The 20,462-nt window shown below is 39.5% G+C and overlaps 1 protein-coding gene across 7 annotated transcripts in view; it reads right to left on the bottom strand.

Moving 5' to 3' along the window:
- Positions 1–20,462, bottom strand: part of Acaca (acetyl-CoA carboxylase alpha) — a 270,501-nt gene that overhangs the window by 73,205 nt on the left and 176,834 nt on the right. For all 7 annotated transcript variants that reach the window (XM_059271384.1, XM_059271383.1, XM_059271385.1 and 4 more), the window contains 6 exons: positions 20,228–20,269; positions 17,842–18,057; positions 16,641–16,796; positions 13,436–13,639; positions 9,994–10,149; positions 8,056–8,202 (listed from right to left, as the gene is read on the bottom strand). In XM_059271384.1, the coding sequence (XP_059127367.1) occupies positions 8,056–8,202; positions 9,994–10,149; positions 13,436–13,639; positions 16,641–16,796; positions 17,842–18,057; positions 20,228–20,269 (921 nt within the window). The remainder of the gene's footprint in view (positions 1–8,055; positions 8,203–9,993; positions 10,150–13,435; positions 13,640–16,640; positions 16,797–17,841; positions 18,058–20,227; positions 20,270–20,462) is intronic.

Raw genomic sequence — 20,462 nt, 5'->3', positions numbered from 1 at the left:
AATCTAAAATTTCTGCTCTAGTACACAATAGGAACTTTAGGATTTTTTCAGTTAATTAAGTTCACTGAAGTTTGTTTTGTTAACAATCAGTCAAAACCAACTAACCAACCTGATGAGAAATCTCCAACGCCAGCAAAAGATATTGAGAAGGAATTCTAAGAAAAGCACATACAACCAAAAGAACAGTATTAGAAATTCATTATAAGTAATTCCATTTGGGCAGACTTATTTTTCAAAATCAGCCTCAAACATTTTCTAATGAAGGGATGGAAGATCATTTTAGGCAAATACAGAGCCAAATATGCTCACTTAGACTAGGGATAAAAGAAAAGTATGCTTTAAAAAAAACTGTCTTACCACATATCCCATGTTTCTCTACAGTTAGATCTTCTATCTTGCTAAGCCCTGAGGCTGGAATTGAACCTACAGCCTTCTCCATGTCAGACGAGCACTTTATCACTGAGCTTCATTTGCTGCCTTTGGAAGGAGTCAGTGTTTTCTTCTTCCTTTAAAGCCCTTCATAGAAAATAAGGCTCGTGCCGGGCGGTGGTGGCGCACGCCTTTAATCCCAGCACTCGGGAGGCAGAGCCAGGCGGATCTCTGTGAGTTTGAGGCCAGCCTGGTCTACAGAGTGAGTTCCAGGACATCCAGGGCCACACAGAGAAACCCTGTCTTGAAAAAGAAAAGAAAAGAGAAGAGAATAGAAGAGAAGAGAAGAGAAGAGAAGAAAAAAGAAAAGAAAAGGAAAAGAAAAGGAGGCTCTGTACTCAATACAAATTAGTAGTATTTGTGTGCACCTAGTAGTTGGTTATGATTCCCTTCTACTGAAGATCTCAAGTACTTAAAGATGTTCTCCTGTCTTCAGGCATAGGTCGGTGGCTGTGATTCCTCAGTAAGTTCAGAGTTCATGGTCTTCTACTCTTCTTATATTTTTGTTTGTGAGACTGCCTGTAATGGCTGAGCCCTGGTCTTCTACTTGTCTAAGTGCTCTTCCAGAGCTCACCTGCAGCTCAGCACAATTCAAACAAGCTGCTTTTCTAACACATAACTAATAAGACAATACTGACTTTATCCAGCATTTAAAAAGGCAAGCTAAGCCGGGCGGTGGTGGCGCACGCCTTTAATCCCAGCACTCGGGAGGCAGAGCCAGGCGGATCTCTGTGAGTTCGAGGCCAGCCTGGGCTACCAAGTGAGTTCCAGGAAAGGCGCAACGCTACACAGAGAAACCCTGTCTCGAAAAACCTAAAAAAAATAAAATAAAAAAAAAAAAAAAAAAAAAAAAAAAAGGCAAGCTAAGCCGGGCGGTGGTGGCGCACGCCTTTAATCCCAGCACTCAGGAGGCAGAGACAGGCAGATCTCTGTGAGTTCGAGGCCAGCCTGGTCTACAGAGCAAGATCCAGGAAAGGCGCAAAGCTACACAGAGAAACCCTGTCTCGAAAAAACCAAAAAAAAAAAAAAAAAAAAAAAAAAAAAAAAGGCAAGCTAATTTCAAAAGAATTAAACATAATACAATTTATCTAGATTAACTTCACATTCTTGAAGCTATTTTGAGGTTGAGTTAAAAAACGATATATAAAAACATAGTGCCAAACCAAAAAAATACTTGGGTCCCGTGTTCAGGAGAAACAAGCAATCATTTTTGTACTCAAGTCCACAAACACTCTCCACACAGTTTTAGACAATAACGGGATCCATGAGAATGAGTTCATGATAAGCCAAGTTGTTTCAGCTACTTTTCTTATCATAGTGACCAAATTCTTAAGAGGAGTTTTGTTTTTCAATTCAGGTTTAAGAGGGGATACACTAGATAGGCATGGTGGCAGACAGATTTCTCTGAGAGAAAGCCCCTTGTCTGAAAAATAAAAACAAAAACAAACAAACAAAAAAAGAACGAAAAAGAAGGTAACACTGTCTGTCTGTAGTCAGGAAGCAGAGAGCATATCAATGGAAGTCCATATTCCATGGGAAATGGGTCACCACATTCAGGAAGGTATTCCCTCAGAAGATCAATCTCTCTGGAAACACCTCAAACATGTGTGAGTCTGAGACAGAGTGTGTCTCCTAGGTGATTCTAGCACCAGTTAGGCTGACAGTGAAGATTAACCGTCACATCCACCAGTTCTTTGGGAAGTATGGAAAGGCCCGGGCCTATCATCATCACCATCATCTTCTCTTTCTTACTCTCTCTCCCTCTTCCTCTTGAGACAGAGTCTCTCCACATAGTCCTGGCTGTCCTAGAACTCACTATGTAGACCAGGGTGGCCTTGAACTCACAAGATATGCCTGCCTCTGCCTCTCAAATGCTGGGAAACATTCTTTAATGCTCAAATTAAACTTTCAAAGAAGCTGGGTAGTGGTGGTACATGTCTTTAATCCCAGGAGGCAGAGGCAGATGGATCTCTGTGAGTTTGAGGCCAGCCTGGTCTACATAGTGAGTAAAGTGAGTTCCAGGACAGTCAGAACTGTTACACAAAGAAAACCTGTCTCAAAAAAATCAAACCAACAACAACAAAAACTTTCAAAGAAATACAGCCTCAAATTCACATTCACAATGGTAGGATCTTAGTGCTTGATATTTGATGTTTCTTCATATTTTTTCTATATTGTTTAAAGAATTTTATTATTACATTCAAGAAGGCTTGTCAAGAAGTTCAGTAGGTAAAGGCACTTGCTACTAAGATTGCTAACCTGAGTTTGAGACCTGGGACACACGTGGTCAAAGGAAAGAAACCATTCCCCCAGTTGTCGTCTGACATCCACCTGTGTGCCATCACACACACACACACACACACACACACACACACACACACACACACAAATAAGTATAATAAAGGATGATAGCACACTGTAAACAGTTAAATGATAATTAAATATGGATATAGATATAGGTAGGCTAAGTAGTTTCAAAGTTAAATTCCTAAAATCTAGTATCCCCACCATTTCACCCCTGAGAATATAAAGCAGAAATGAAATAAAGATATCAGTCATGATGGCAGCTAGCCTCTAAATTTTAATTTATATTACTTTATTTCTTATTTGAGCATTCTCTTCTTAAAAAAAAAAGTGCCAGGTCATACTAATTCAACCAGAGTTAAAATGCCAACTGAATATTGCAGGAACATTAGGGGAAAATGTACAACAACAACAAAGTATATAAAAAAAAAGGGGGGGGAGGGGAATGAAGGAAACAAGTGGGTTTGCCTCACCAAACAGGGGAATTCAAAAAGCGTGTCTGAATGTTCAAAGTGCTGAAAGGAAAAACCCTGACACCTAGTGCCCATCTGGAAAAACGAAGCCTCGGAGCCACTCTAATTCCTTCTCGTGGTGGCTTACACAGAGGTGACTATTAAAACGCATTAAATGTGGACTATACTTTTCTCCCGGAAAAAAAAAAAAAAAAGAAAAAAAAAAAACTAAAGAAAAAATGTTTATGCCACGCTAGGATGGTAGTCTATCATTATTACTCCTGATTGGAGTGCCTCATTATTATAACTACTTCTAAACACAGTGTGTTTTCATCTCTAGTTATTCATGATGACAGGAGTGATGGGGAAGGAATGTTAAAAGCTCATGTTCTAGGAACTTGATCTCCATCACCAATAAAATTTCTGTAAGAGTTGCCTCTTTATCACATTTTCATCATTATAGATTCCTGATCGAGTTCAAATAACTGTAAAAAAGAAATAAAATAAAATGATAGTGGACTTACTTTGGAACAAATAAGGATATAACCACACAAAAGCCAGGCTTTTTTTTCCCTTTGTTCTACCAGGCAAAGTTAAGTTGTTCTCTGTCAAGTCCATTACAGCCTTTGTCTTGATCTTAGCCTGAGTTTTTTAATAATTGGGTTTAGTACAAAAAGCAGCTGTGCTGGATTGCAAAGTGTTACTCAAAATGTTCCCACCTGCAATTACAGCTTGTACCAAATGATCGAAATAGGTTAGCAAACTGGCAAAAAAATGAAAACAATTCCTCCACACCAGAGAAGTAGTAAAGCAGACTGGATGGATAGCTGCATTTCTTCTGTAGCTCTGTAGCATACATTCATCTAGCTATGTATTTACATACAGTGCTCATCACTGCAGCATCAGAGCAGCTAGAAAGGAAATCAGTTTAGCCTCTGTTGCAATCACATTTTCCTCAATTTTCATCTTTACTTGAAACTATTAAGAAAATCCCAGACAACTCATCTTTAGAGCTATTTGCAAGTAATGTAGTTCACAGATTTGCTCCACATCGTTCTTATTCACATTCTAAATTCATATTAAATGCAATGCCATTCAAACCTGACAATGAGAAAAAAGTGTCCTATACTTCTCACTAGGAATTAGGTAGCATTTCCTTAGTTACATCTTTCTTGATGAGGAAGGGACACTAGGAAAATAGGAAGAAGAAAGTAAGCTAACACAGAACCAGCAAATCTCTCTTTTGCATGCTTTTAGCACAGGCACAAATGTTCAGGATGCAGGTCACATCTCTGCTGAAATAGCCAATATCTTCCTCAAATGGCAAACAGGTTACCTAAAACTAAATGGAACTGAATTGGTCCCAGTCCTGGTCCTATCACCATTTCACCTATTTGCCATCCCAGGAAAAAAGTGGGGAAGAAAGGTCGGCCAACAAGGTAACCAGTGGTCTGACAAGTGCACATCTTCTTCCTCCGGCTGTAAGGAGAAGTACCTCAATTCAGGGAAAAACTACACAGGAATCTCGCGTTTTACCCTCATTCCTAACATCCATGAGCTGGCTTTTAAGCCCAGAAACTCCAATACTTCAAGATAATTCAGTGTCACCTACAGTGACCACCTGGTAGTGCCGTCACTCTGGAGAACACCACATTATGAGGATTTAGTGTCTATGGAGCATCAATGCATTTACATTGAGCCTGGGCTCTCAGAACACTAACAGGTCAATTTTTTATTCTTTTTTAAATAAAACCATATCTCAAGGCTTTGTTCTGATGCCCATTCTCTTTGCCAAAGGAAGATTTGCTCCAAATCCCATCAGCATGAGCTCACTTTGTTCTCCTCACACCATTCTTCAGGTAATATGTAGAGTGCTGGGCTCATGACAAACTTGTCGCTTTGGCCAAAGAAAATTAAACTGCAGTAGTGGAAAACCAACGTGCCCTGATAAACCTAGTCTCAGGACCAGGAAATATATCCTACCGACACCTCATCATCTCTTACGTACAGCCATCCCTGAGAGTCAAATGCTGACTCCATCCCTAGACTGGTGAGTCTCTCAATGGACACACTCCATTGTATTTCCAAGCTATTGGTAGCAGAGCTTGATTCTAATACCATAACCTCATTCCTGTCATGCAGTATCCTATAATCTAGCTAAGGTCACTGACCTCACCAGTCATCCTGGGCTCAGTTATTGACTGTTCACAAAAGAACATCAGCCTCACTCTTCCTGAACTCTTAGGCTCAGACACAGCAAGCTAACATGCAGGCTCAATCCTAGTCAGTCATCTGAAGAAAAGGAAAAGAGAACAAAGAAAACATGTAACTTAGAAAGGGAAAGAGAGAATAATGTGAAAAGCGATACAAAGCAATGGCATTTCCATAAATGCTTTTAGCTTTCTGGTTTCACAACTATTAGGACATTGGGCAAACAAAAACTTGTGGTCACAACTGTATACTGTCACTCACTGTGGTAGCCACTCCTTTTATACTGAGGTTTGTTAGGTCTTAAAGGGGTTAAAAATAAAAAACCTTTAATTTTTTTGTTCGTGTGTGTGTGTGTGTGTGTGTGTGTGTGTGTGTGTGTGTGTGTGGTCTTTTGGTACAGAGTTCCGTATAATAAGACTATTTGTATTCATACTGGCAGAGTAAACACTACATGTTCATGCCCAGGCAGCTCTGTGCTTGTAATTTCAGCAAGAACAGAGCTCTGTCCCTCTGGGACTTCACTATTCCCCCAGTCTCCATTCGCTCAAACACAGAATGAGAACAGAGAGAAAGCAGGAGAAGAAAGATTGTGGCAAGAGGTTTCACACAGCATTGCAGCTAGCTTTCATGTGGCAAAAAAAAAAAAAAACAAAAAAAACCCAAACTCATTTTGTGTTTTAATTACATTAGTTAAAACCGTTTTACTCTCAGCCTCATGTTCACAAGGCCGCTTTCTATTCCTCAACAGCTATTCAATGAATCAAAATTGCAGACTAGCACAACGAAGCTTTTCTTTTCTGCTGAGGGGCGTGCAAGCAGAAGCCATACACACAGTAGTTACAGAGCTCTGCTTCAACTTTGTGTGTGGATGAATATGAGTTTATTCTCGGCAACACCTGCCACCTCCACCCCATTGTCTGGCCATTTGTTGAGGCACCAGATTGGAAGAACTACAACTCTAAGCCTCTTCATCTGGTCCAATGCTTGACTCATCCTAACGCTAAATAACCTGCTCTTAAAGCCTATACTGTGGTACTCAACAGTCATACATCTTGTACAAAAGAACAAATATTTTTGAAAAGGATACTGGAGCTGGGCTTGGTGGCATATGCCTTTAATTACAGAAGAGACAACAGAGTTCAAAGCCAGTGTGTTCATCATAGTGAGTTCTAGGACAGCGAGGGCTACAAAGAGAGACCCTATTTCCAAAGAACAAAAAAATAAGATACTCAACACAAGGGAAAAAATTCACATAGTATCTCCAGTGATCAGCCAGTTTGCTTATGTTAACACCCAAATAAAGATTATTATTATTTATTTATTTTTGGTTTTTCAAGACAAAGTTTCTCTGTGTAACCTTGTCTACCTGGAACTTTCTCTGTAGACCAGGCTGGCCTCAAACTCAGAGATCCACCAGCCTCTGCCTCCCAAATGCTGGGATTAAAGGCATGCACCACTATACCCTGGCTCAGATAAAGATTATTTTAAAGAATGAGTTTAGTTGGGTTATACCTGAATCTGCAATAAAAACACCTCTGTATTTTTTTAGGTGTGTTAATATTTTTATCATTGCTATAATTGTACTTTAGAAGCATAGTCAAAATCTTAAGGATCTTACTATATGGAAAAGAATATGAGGGGACACAGGAGAATATGTCTTTATGTCATTATTAATATGGTACTACATGAGAAAGGTTATTAATCCTACAAAATGCCTTCTGTTTGCTTTATTTCAAGATAGGGACACATGCTGCTCAGATTAATCTTCAATTTTCCTGCCTCCGCTTCCAAATGCTGGCATGAGGCACAACACATGGCTAGCAAATGTGTTTATTTTTTTGAAATTTTTAAGTAGCTAATAATTTATTATTATATTCTTAAAAACTATTTTTAAATTTAAATTATTTTGATCATACTCCCCTCGCCTAAGGATTTCATGATCTTTTTCCTCTACCTCTCCACCCAAGTTTAAGTTTTTAATAAATATCAAAATCAGGCAGGTGTGGTGGTACACTTCTCTAATCCCAGCACTCAGAAGGCAGAGGCAGGAGGGTCTCTGTGAGTTTAAAGCCAGCCTTGTCTATGTAGTGAGTTCCAGGACACCCAGGCTTACGCAGTGAGTGAGACCTTATCTCAAAACAAACAAACAAATAAATCAATGTTTTGTGTTTCTTTTTTTTTAAACTGTTGGCTCTCAGCCCTTTAGAAAGAATTTCTTTATCATATTCACAATATCACCAAATCCAATGAATCAAGGGTAAAAGAGGATACCTAAAAATCTCAAAATTCCATATCTATTCTCATGTATCTTCAATTATGAACTCACCAATCTTGCTCCACTTAAAATATGACCTTCATCTCTATTTTGAAGCAAATCCTAGACATCAGACCTTTGATCTGTAAAGATGTTGTATTAGTATGTCTGTCCATCAGAAAATAATACTCCTTTTCAAAAAGCAAAATTGTAATACCATTATTATCCCTAAAAAATTCACAGTAATTTCTTGGTTTGGTCCATTCTCTCACTGAGGAAAGTGACCAAGAATGCTGTCCTGACTCTGCCCTTGAGTCTCAGTTCCCACTGTGTAATGACAGCTCTCATGAAAGTCTGGTACTAGTGGACACAGAGACAGAAAGGGAGAAGGGCGTATCTACTTGCCTCATTTCCTCCTGGAAGCCTGTTCATATGGACCAGCTGGCCTTGATCATCCAACACCAGCTCAGTGTACGTCAGCATGTCAGAAGGCAGAGGGGGTGAGGGAAGGAATGCTTGAGTGGACATAGACTCCCAGAGTTTGATGAGCGACTAATGGAAGAAAGAAGTTTGACTCATCAGTGACAATTAACATTTCAACATGGATAAAAATCACAGTCAGATTCAGTCACTCTGACTCTGCTTTCTTTTCCAAGAGCTCTAGAGACCTTAGACTAAATGCTCCAACCTTCACTCTCAGCAAACATACACTTGTAACCATTTTTACAGCATTTTCAAGTATGTCAAAAGTCAGGTACTTCCCTAAGTCAAACTACTGAATGAGTCTGAAATAGCGCTGGAGCATTAACACATACAAAAGCCCTAACACCACCCCAGCCAGAGTAAAATAAAAATTAAAAAAAAAACCCTCAAATAAACAGGTTCATGTCTTTAATCTCTGCCTCAGCACTTGGGAGGCTAAGGCATGTTCATCTCTCTGAGTTCTAGGCCAGCCAAGGCTACAGTGAGACCCTGTCTCAAACAAAACAGAACAAATAAAACCAAATAAATAACATCATCTTTTCTTAAAAGTATATGTATCTGTGTGTGGGAGAGCAGGCATCCTAGGGAAACCTGGCAATAGAAGATTTTCAATAAAAGCAGATAGGACATTCTGCTACTACAACCAAATCTAAGAGAGCCAGAATTAGGTTTCTATTATAGGTTAAGGGAAGATCCCTTTACTACTTTTCACAGCAATAGGCCCACACATGGGAATTAGTTAAGACATGTATGACGACTGTTCATAAGTACAGATCAACTAAACTTCAAATTTGAGAATACAGACATACCTATCCATTTATAAAAACATTCATAATTTCCATTTCTTCTTATATAAACAAAACAACTTGTTTATGAAGCTCTGTCCTTGCTTGTCTTAAACACCTAAAGCCCAAATGACTCACACACACTTATGTGCCTAGCTGTGTCCCTTGTCAATTACAATATGACTTAGATAGCACTGACACTGAGAATCAGAACCACACCATTGTCAGGGTAATGACACCATAAAACGGAGGTAATGAGCGAAAGTCAGTGTGTTCTGAGAGAGGATGGTGTAAATAAATGATTACATAAAGGAAATTTGTTTTTGTGAATACTACAGAATCACAGACTACTAAACAAGTCCACAGATAAATATATTACATTAAGATTCAAATGTGGTAATACTGATAATACCGACTAAGAGACTTGAAAAATTCTACATCAAAGATATTTTAAAAAAGAAATCCTGACTTTTTGATGCTCTATTCTTTATCTAGTGTATTCTCTGCTTGTGATGTACTCCCCTACTTTGATGGGAAAATCTGCAACATAGAGAGGGACCATCATATGATCAAGGAGTTTATTTTCATATGGGGAAGAACTTTTAATGCCATACTTTTCTCATGCTAGGTCTTTATTCAACTATAGTAAATCCACAAAAAAAGTTATACCTTAAACTATATATGGTGGTGACATCCATTTGTCTATGCTACCTACAATGACTCTCATCTTGGCGTAGGCTAAGGGACCTTCCTGGAAAGTAGGAAAATGAAAACTCGTTCCATTACTCCTTTTTTATCTCTCTAATTTGAAGACTTAATACATGTAGAACACCTCACACAGGTCCCTGCAAATATAACATGTGGTATGGATTTACTGTCTTCTACTTGAGACTTCTCACCATTTCTTATGAAGCACCTGAGTTAGAAGACACTAAAGCCATCAATGAGACAGAGATCAGAATAGTGTCAAGATACCTCCTGGCCCTGTGAGTGCCCTTCTCTAGGGAAAGCTGCACCGGATGAAATTCAAGGAAACCTTATTTCCTGAAAACTCCCACCCGTTAGCCACCTTTACCTGCCGAAACATCTCTGGGATGTCATAGATATACGTTGTTCCTAAGGACTGTGCCTGAAACCTCTTCGACTGAAGAAGGTCTTTGGTCACATATGGAGTATTGATTAACATTCCGTGCAGTGGTCCCTGCTTGTCTCCATATGCCTGAAACATGATCTGTGGGGAAAAAACAGAATGCACAGACAGGTAAGAGACAGATAGGAAATGAAATAGCTGCCTATAGCACCGTTTTTCACAATGTCATTTCTTGAAAAACAGTTGGGGGGTTGCCTAATGGCAGAGGCTTGTCTCTGGGTATTTGGTGTTGTCTCTTCTCTGCCTGTCAACCAACTCTAAAATAGTGATGTATAACCAGCCATATATACTAGGCTGTGCTTAGTGTGGAATTAGGTGAAATCAACAAGAAAGTCCAGTGTAAATTTTACGTCTCAGAAACAGACTGATGGCACTTGCCTTCCAAAGTGACTTGAATCTCAGATACTAAAATATGAAGCATGTCAGCTAACTGGACAGAAAAGTTCTAGTGTTTAAGTAAAGGAACAGTTATACACTATAGAGATAATTCTTGTTCTTGGACCAGACCAAGGTTCTACCACTTGATCATGCATTAGTCCCTTGACTAGAAGGTGCTTTGTAATATTATTAGCCACACAAAAGCTTCAGATATTTTTACCAGAGTAAGTAAATTCCATCCACTCACCTAATTAATTCTTGTTACATCATAAGACACAATCTATGGTAAAAATCACTATATTTTATTAAATTACATATTCAACTATATATATTTCTCTCTTGTATACTGTCTATAACTAGTGAATTCCTGCAATTGCTGGATTGTCACATAATGAAAGCACCACACCAGTTTTTAATCATTTTTAACTCAAATATTTCTAGAAGAGTACTTCATACTCCATATATTTAGCTAGTTTTATTTGCTCATGAATATTTATAAGGGATGCCATTATTTCAATTCAATTAATATTTATTGAGTGCTCAGAGGTTGTATAACACCAAACTAGGCACTTTATGTATGAACACATAAAATATAGATTCCCAACACACTGAATACAAATGGAGATTGGAATGAAAAGTTTTATATATATATATTCACATATCTGTTTGGACCTAAAATATACGCACAAGTGTACCATTAATGAGAAGATCCCTGGAATTGATATATATGCATAGAATGGAATTAAGTACTGTCCTAAACCTGAAGGTCATCCAGCTAAGTGAATCCTTAGTGTTTAGCTCAGAGGAATAAGAGTGCTCTGGTGACGTGTCAATTAGGTCTGATTCTGGGCAAAACATATCCTAGGCTATTTAAAGGCCCCACAGTGGAACCCTCAGCTCTTTTCTAAAAGATCAAGGGGGAAGTTACTATGTGGGAGACAATAGCAGCAACACCTTGGGAGTAAAAGAACTAGTCATACTTTTAACAGATTTCAAGTGTTTTGACAAGGGTACAATATGAGAAAACTGTATTTGGGACAAAGACTAAATCAGAGTAAGAAAAAGGAATAAAAACAGGAGGTTCAAGACTGTGAGACAACTCAGCCAGTAAACCTGCCACCAAGCCTGACAACCTGAGTTCAATGCCTGGGAGTGAAAGACCTGATTCCTGCAAGCTGTCCTCATCTGATCTATATATGCGTGCACACACACATAAAACTATAAAATTAAAAGCAGCAGGGTTTTGGAACTGTATTTCCTGCTTAGAGAGGCAAAAGCTGTGAGTACAGGGTTTGAAACTCAATTTTGCCAAGCTCTAGGATGAAGTCAGGTTAGCCATAGTAAAGCAATATAACTATGCAGTAAGGAAAGGAACTGAAGAAAGCTGCCTGGGTATATACATTGCTGCTAGAATTTAAAATGGTAACCACTTAGTGGCATGTCAGTTTCTTATGATGTTAAAAACAGTTACTATGAACCAGCAATTAGACTCCTATGTATTTAATTAGGAAAAATAAAAATTATCTATACTACCCTGCTTACGACCTAGCTTCCATGCTGCAGCCAGGCTAGGCAACCTCCAGGGCTTTTCAAATATGCTGGTCCCCTTCAGGTCAAGGGCAGCCTATTCACTCTCGCAGGCGCCTATTAAGTGTTTATTTTGTGCCAGGCACAATACTAAATCTCTGCTGAAGGCACCTGTGCCTTTCATGGGCCTCTGTCACCACCAACCAGCATCAGAGAAATCTAAGAGCTTTCTAATAAAAAGAAATGGAAAAAAAGAAGAAAGTTATGAAGAAAAAACATTTATCAAAAACATTAAAATCTCAAGTGGCCCTCTTCTTTTACAGAAGAATAGGCCTGCCTTGAAGCCATTGTAGGAGTTAATTAAAAGCATCCCGAACCATGGAAAGCCCTGACTGAAAATGTTCTTAAGGTTGTCCTGAAAAACATCACATGCAGCAAAAATTATTGAGCACTCTTTTTCTTGCTCACCCCTGTGCTCTGTGCATGCTGTTCTAACTGCTTACTTCTTAAAGGATAGATTTCTTTGGTCATCTAACTGAGAATCAAAGAACAAAATGAAAGGTCAGTAAGAAAACTGCCTAAACTAGGATTTTAAAAAATTCATCTCCAAAACACTGACAGAAATGTCTTTTCCTACTTGCATTCCTGGATTTAAATGAACACATATAAAAGCAAGAGCCACATAATGCTTTCCAGAACCAATTGCATAAAACAGCCTAAACCCTTGCTTGTGTATTCTGGTGCAAGTCTACCCTTTATCAGGAGTACACTTTTAAAGTACACACTGAGGCCCTAAAATAACATACTGCCTCTGAAGATGTGCCCATACCATTGAAAATGGTCCAAATGTTTAGAAACTAAGGTGGCAAGCCAATTAAAATAGAATGCTCTGTTATCATAGAATCAGTATGCTTATCCATTTTTCATTTCTGCATTCCCAAATTTTTCCCTTGGAAAATGGGTTACAGTTGTCACTTTGCTCATATATAGGCATACAGCACTATGAACTCAGTGAAGGAAAGTGAACATGAGTGAATGGAATAAGCAATGTACAAGTATGAAGAAGATACTGCTTGGCCCTGCTCCTAATGTGATACTATGGTAAGATTTCCCCTTTTTAAAGACAGAAGTTGGAGATATATTCCAGCAAGTCTTCTTTCCTCATCTGCCAGTGAAAGGCTGCAACTGGGAACAGGAAAACAAATCAGACCAGGAAGTCTGGATTACTTAGCACAAGAGCCCCTGGAAGCAATAAACATTGGCACTGCACAATTACCTGTGGAGTTGTTTCACCTGGCCTGTTAGTGTTCCTCTATATTTGACAAAAGGTTAAGGTTTTGTAACATGCCTGATCAAGAGGCACAAAGATGTTTCCAATGCAAAGGGTAAGCCAATAGGGTTTCTGGGTCATTTTATGTGTTGGACCAAATCAACCTTGGAGGAGTCTGCTTGACTACTGTACCTGTGCTGTCCTGGAGTCAGTCACTTCCTTATACAGGCTGATGTCCAAGTAATAGCCAGACTCATTTGTCAGGAAGAGGCGGATGGGAATTGCTTTTCCAGTTGTTGTCAGGCGAATGTTGATTTTCAGTTCTGCCTGGAGGACGCGCAATTTCCACAGCCGACTTCCATAGCGCATTACCATGCTCCGAACAGATTCTTCAATCTGACACAGATACAATACCAAGTGTAAAACCAAAAGATTTTGTAACTAAAACTTGTTTTAAGTTTGCACATCTTTGCAAAAGAGCATTGGAAAAAGATGCTGGTTTATCTTTGTAAGCACATTTACAGCTTACAAAGAGAACTCATATGGTTTATTCTCCCAGTTCTAGTTAGTTTTTAGTCAATTTGACACAAGCCAGAGTCACTTGGAAAGAAGGAAACCTCAATTGAAGGATTGTCTTGGTGAGACTTTCTTGATAGATTAAGAGGGCACAGTCTACTGTAGGCAGCACTTTCCCTAGGTGGGTGGGTCGGGCTCTGTAATAAGAAAGCTAACTGAGTATGAGATAGCAGGCAAGCCAGTAAGCAGCCTTCCTGCATGGTGTTTATTCTATGTTCCTACCTGGAGTTCCTGTCCTGACTTTTTTCAATTATGAACTGTGATCTAGAAATAGAAGCTGAAATAAACTCTTTAATTCCCTACATTGCTTTTGGCTGTAGTTTTTTTTTTCTTTTCTTTTCTTTTTTTTTTTTTTTTTTTAATATCACAGCAGCAGAAAGAAACTAAGACACTCCTCAACCTACTCTTGCTTGGAACAAGTTAGAAGCAATTTCATGCTGGGTTGGTATTTGAGTGGTTTTCTTTTACTCACAAACCCCAAATCTGTACAACTCCTTCCCATTTCCCAATTATATTCATAATCTATATCAAAGATCTGCAATATCTAAAATTAAAAGCCAGGGGATTTAAGAGAAAGCCCCCAAATAAGAATAAAATCCCTGGTTAAATAGCTATTAAGTAGCATTTCTATGCATGGTAACTATGTTTCATTGCACTTACAGGACCTTAAATCAACACAGCAATTACCACCATGAGCTTTTTTTCCACAAAATTTTATTAAACTTGATAATGTATGTCTCTTAGTAAATTGCACAAATTAAAGAAAGGCAATTTGTAGGTTGTACCAGAACGTTCCCTCTTAACATTAGCGCTCTAAAGTTTGTTCACTGCCAAATCCAACTGGGATTTACGGAGATGAGATATTCCCTTGCTTCCCTGTACTAAGACAGCTTGGTAGTCCTGGTTTTTCAGAGTTAGAAAACTTATTTTAACTGGATATCCCTAGAAGTGACTTTGTAGGTTGCCAAGGTATTTTAGTAGGTAGAGGCACTTGCCACCAAGCCTGAGAACTTAAAGATCCTTGGAACCCACATGGTATAAGGAGAAAACCGAGTCTCACCAAGTAAATAAATGCATAAATGGTTTTGTTACTAACATGCATTAACTGTCCCCAATGGGGCTGCAAGTACCCAGAGCATTCTGAAGTGTCTTTCTAAAGTGATGTCTCAGCTTCTTAGAAAGCCTTAAGATTACCTTATATGTTCCAATTTATGGTTTTCCAGTAGTTGGTATCATCCTGCATGCATTTTGTTTCTGTACCATGGAGTTTTAACTTAGAATAGGTTTCAAATAGATAACTTCCCTGTTCCCACACTGTGTGTGCTACCCAAGAAACATTTATCCATTCTTTTCTTAAGAGGATAAATGCTAACAATCTGCGTGTACAGGAAACAACAGTGATGTGTGACTAGCAAGGGAGAGTCTGAGTACTCAGAGTAGGGCCAGAGAGGCTGATGTTTCAAATAAAATTATTCATAGAGAAAAAGTCAATCTAAAAACATACAGAGTCCTAGTCATGCTGTAAGACTTCTAGCTTTGTTGGTGCTAAAGTGAAATTTTGCTGTACAGATGATGCAAATTGAGACTCAAAGAACAGCTTTCCAAACAAATACAATTATCCCACCATTGCTTTGGGGTTTTGAAGAAAAAAAAGTAGGAAACATTTTCAGGTCTTGGGCACTAAGTTCAATGGGCAAAATCAGAACTGGGGATATAGTTCAAATGGCAGAGTGATTGATTGGGTAGCATGTACAAAGCCCTGGGTTTGATCCCTAGCACTGTATAACCCAGCACTGTATGATCCAGTACTATATAACCCAGCACTACATAATCCAGCACTGTATAACCCAGCATGTGGAAGGTTGAGGGAGAAGGATCAGAAACTCAAGATCATTCTCAGCTACAAGGAAGTTCGAGGCTAGTTTGAGGTACGTGTGACAATGTCTTAAAAAAGAAGAAGCAAAAGTTCCTGTCTACAACTGATGTAGAGAAAGGCAGATATTGATTGACAGTCCTATCCAAACGCACAACACAGGAGAAAGTCAGATCAGGAACGGAGAGCCACTTGCCCTTATTCCACCACCATCTTAAATTGTACAGAACACTTTAGAATAGAGCCTCAGGGACGAAAACATACATCATGTGAAATTCCGTACAGTCAAATTCTCTCACTGTGGAGAAATAGGGTAGACATTTTCGGACAGTGTTGCACCTAACAAGGCCACTCATAAGTAGCATTTAATGCATAAAGGCAGTAATTTGGTCAAAATGTCTAACAATATCAAAATGAATTACTTCGAATGAGAAATCCTAGGGGATTATTTAAAATAGGACCACCACATGGCAAATTAGTAAAAATTGAGAAGTTTTTTTTTCCGAGACAGGGTTTCTCTGTGTAGCTTTGGAGTCTGTCCTGAAACGTACTCCATAGACCAGGCTGGTCTTGAACTCACAGAGATCTGCCTGCCTCTGCCTCCCAAGTGCTGGGATTAAAGGCGTGCGCCTGCGCCACCGCCACCACCACCACCACCACCACCACCACCACCACCCCCCACCCCATCCCCCAACCCCCACCCCGCCCGAGAAATTCTTATTACAAGCAAATAAGTAGCATACCACCTTCAGTTTTGAGGACTATTTTTAATGGTTAAATAAAACAATTTTGAGATTGTCCTATGAAATTCAGCCTTACAAGCAGCCTGTGACTTTAAAAAATTAAAAGATCAACCTGCTGACATGAACACCTGTTTCCAAATCCACATGAGCCACATACAAATGAGTCTCTTTGTGGGGACTGGCAGAAAAACTGTGAGAAATTTACCTTCGATGGGTCCATGATGACTGTAGGCACAAAGTTGAGGAAGATGTGGTTACAGTCAGTGCGGACATTTGTATTATTAAAAGCAACTTCCAATTCATCCATGGCTTCCAGAAGCAGCCGCTCCCCTTCATTTTGAAGATATTCAAAAGAAGCTTCCTATATAGGAAGAAATCAACACCATCAGTGTGCTTTAGAAGCAATAGAGAGGGCTGAGAAAATGGTTCGGTGGGTACAGTGCTTGCTGGGAAAGCACAAGGACTAAGTTTGGATTTCCAGGGCTTGTGAAAAAGCTGGAGCAGTGCCCTGCATCTGTAACCTCAGCACCAGGGGAAAGTGGGGAATGGAATTAATAGGGTTCACTGACCAGCCAGCCTAGCTGAAACTGTTAAGCTCCAGGTTCAGTGAGAGATACTGTCTCAAAAAAACAAACAAACACAAACAAAAAACAAGGTAGAGAGTAACAGAGGTGCACATGTAATAAAAATAAAATGGGCAGTAACAGAGGAAGATGTCCGAATGTCAACTTCTGGCCTCCACATGTGTTTGAATGGGTAAGTGTACATACATCCTACCCCCGCCCCAACGCAATAACTTAAGAAGCAATATGATAAAAATAGTAAGGTTTCTGGTTACACATTGTTTAACGTTCTCTAGGTTGTTAATCTATTGACTGTAGGAGGCAAGGGCTGGCAAAGGCTAAATATAGAGTCTCTGTTAGCCTTTCTCCAGCCTCTTAGGATCTAATTTCCTCTAAGAGGTATAGATGCTAGGCATCTACAGAGCTGAAACCCCAATATGATTATGTTTCACATATGCCAAACAGAGCTCTTTAGAAAGAAGACCTGTTTAGAATGAAGAGCTAAAGGAAGAAGCTTATGGCAATAGGATGCAATAGCTAGCATTCGAGGAAGCCCACACATTTAGACAGGTTTACAATGTGGTTACTGTAACTTTTTCCTTATTAGTTATCATTAGGCAAGTCTTTGTGGTTTCTGTCTGCTAAGCACAGTTTTCTTTCTTCAAGTGAGTGCTCTCATGCTTCTGTTATCAAGAAAAATCAAATTAAAGAAAAATGAGCCTTTATTATTTGGAATATTGAAGAGTGACAAAGACAAAAGCTTTGATTCAAATAGTAAATCTGAATTACTAACTCTCTGTCCTTTCCCTCATGGATAACTTCCCATTAAAGTAAAGTACCCACCTTTGTGACCAGATCAGAATGCCTGATGATTGCACGAACAAAGAACCTGTAGTCAGTCACTTCTGTGCCCACTTCCACCTTAGCTGCCCCAAGATACAAGTGCATCTTGTGATTAGCACATGGAATGGCAGTAAGGTCAAAATTTCTCATCCGGTTCAGCTCTAACTGGAAAGCCAAAGCAGGCTCCAGGTGACGATAAATGCGGTCCTCTTCAAACTGAGCACAAGAATCAGAGACAAACACCTTACATGAGGCAGTTGCAAAATTACTTTATGACTGTGTTGGTACAACAGATTCTTAAGGGCTGGAGATGTTGACTCACATCTGTAATCCCAGCACCCTAGAGGCTGAGACAGGAGGATTATCCAAAGTTTGAGGCTATCATGGGGATTTTGGATGTGGCTCAGAGGTAGAGTACTTGCTTAACGTGTGAACACGTGGGCTCAATCCCTAGCACCATAATAAATAACTAAAATAAAATAAAAAATAAATCAAGGCTATGGGTTACATAGCGAGTTCGAGGATAGCTAAGGCTACAGAGTGAAACTCCATCTCAAAAAAAGGATGGGAGGGGTCTCAAAAATGGAAACATAAGCTATCATAAGCTAATGAGCTACATACAGAACTACTGTAATAGCTTACATAAGAATAGGCGCCCTAGCCATGCATGCACACCTTTAATCCCATCACTCAGGAGGCAGAGCCAGGTGGATCTCTGTGAGTTCCAGGCCAGCCTGGTCTACAGATCGAGCTCCAGGATAGGCACCAAAACTACACAGAGAAACTCTGTCTTGAAAAACCAAAAAAAGAATAGGTGCCCTAGCTGGGCAGTGGTGGCGCACATCTTTAATCCCAGCACTCCGGAAGCAGAGGTGCTGTGGGATGTTCTGTATGTCAAGTGTGTTGCTAATTGGTCAATAAATAAATCACTGATTGGCCAGTGGCCAGGCAGGAAGTATAGGCAGGACAAGGAGGAGAATAAAGCTGGGAAATAGAAGGCTGAGTCAGAGAGACACTGCCAGCTGCCACAATGACAAACAGCATGTGAAGATGCTGGTAAGCCACGAGCCACGTGCCAAGGTATAGATTTATAGAAATGGATTAATTTAAGCTGTAAGAACAGTTAGCAAGAAGCCTGCCACGGCCATACAGTTTGTAACCAATATAAGTCTCTGTGTTTACTTGGTCGGGTCTGAGCGGCTGTGGGACTGGCAGGTGAGAGAGATTTGTCCTGACTGTGGGCCAGGCAGGAAAACTCTAGCTACACAGAGGCAGGTGGATCTCTGAGTTGGAGGCCAGTCTGGTCCACAGAGTGAATTTCAGGACAGCCAGGGTTACACAGAGAACCCTCCCCCCCCCAAAAAAAAAGGTGCCCAAACATCTGTTTCTCAAGTTTTCAACATTTCATGGTTCTACAAATTACAATATTCATCAAAGCAAACAAAAAAACCCCAAAGACGTAGGCAGGTGGATCTCTTTGAGTTTGAGGTCAGCCAGGTCTACATAGAGGCTACACAGTAAAATTCTGTCCCCCCAACAAAATAACTAAATGAAAACAACACAAATAAAAACCTTTAATTCCCTCACAATTTCTAAAGCATTTAATACTGTTACAATTGTTGGTTTTTTAAAAACAACCAACTATACAGATTGCTTCACATTAATTAGTATCGACTTCACATACATGATAATGTTATGGTTTCACCCAAGTAGTATGAAATACTTAAGGGCAGGACTCATATCACTGAATAATAAATAAACATCATATTTTTTGACAGTATTTGGCTCTGGGGCATTCTATCCCAATAGTTACATCATCACTTATATATAAAAGGTTCTATAAATCCATTTTCTACATTGCTGATTATAAATTGTTTTACTAGAAAGCCTGTCAATTAAATCAATGGGAAAGATACCTAAAATATAAGCTAGAAAGAAGGAGAAATCAACACGATATGAAATTTTATACTTCAAAACTAAGAAACAAATGGCCGAAAAGAAGAGCTGAATACAAATCGACTCTCTTGTAGGTGACAAGAGTGACCCTACTAAAAACATAGAGTAATCCTACTACATAAAGCATTCTTTAATAACACCTCAAAACTGTTCTGAAGGAAAGGGATGGTGTTGAAGTTATCGCCTTCTTTGGGTCAACACATTTGATCATTTCTTAAAGTAAACTCTTTCTGAAGGAAGTGTGCTTTATAGAAAAGAGAATGGCAACAAGGACCTACTCATAGCACAAAAAGGGGAGGGAAAGAGGGAAGGATGGGGCGGAGGAGAGAGAGAGAGAGGGAGAGAGAGAGAGAGAGAGAGGAAGGGGAAGGGGAGGAGACAAGAAGGAGAAAGGGAGAGAAAAAGAGGCAATGGAGTGAATCAGCCTTACCTTATCCCTTGCTCGGAATGTGAAAAATTTGGGAAATTCTCTCTGTGTTAAAGAAGAAGGAAAAGTATGTTAGTCCTTCATGGAATGGCTCTTTGGGGACACAGCATACAGTATGGCCTCAGTCAAGTATCTAGAAGGTAGTTCCTAAAAAACATGCTCCTTATCTGAGCTTACTCCAGGCAAGAGGGACCCTCTGGATAATCATCGCTTTGATTCCTCTTGGATATTACTACAC

Source organism: Peromyscus eremicus, chromosome 8a, assembly GCF_949786415.1.
Source record: "Peromyscus eremicus chromosome 8a, PerEre_H2_v1, whole genome shotgun sequence".
Classification (NCBI taxonomy): domain Eukaryota; kingdom Metazoa; phylum Chordata; class Mammalia; order Rodentia; family Cricetidae; genus Peromyscus; species Peromyscus eremicus.
Note: the sequence above shows the minus strand (reverse complement) of the source record. Positions and strands in the feature narration are given on the sequence as shown.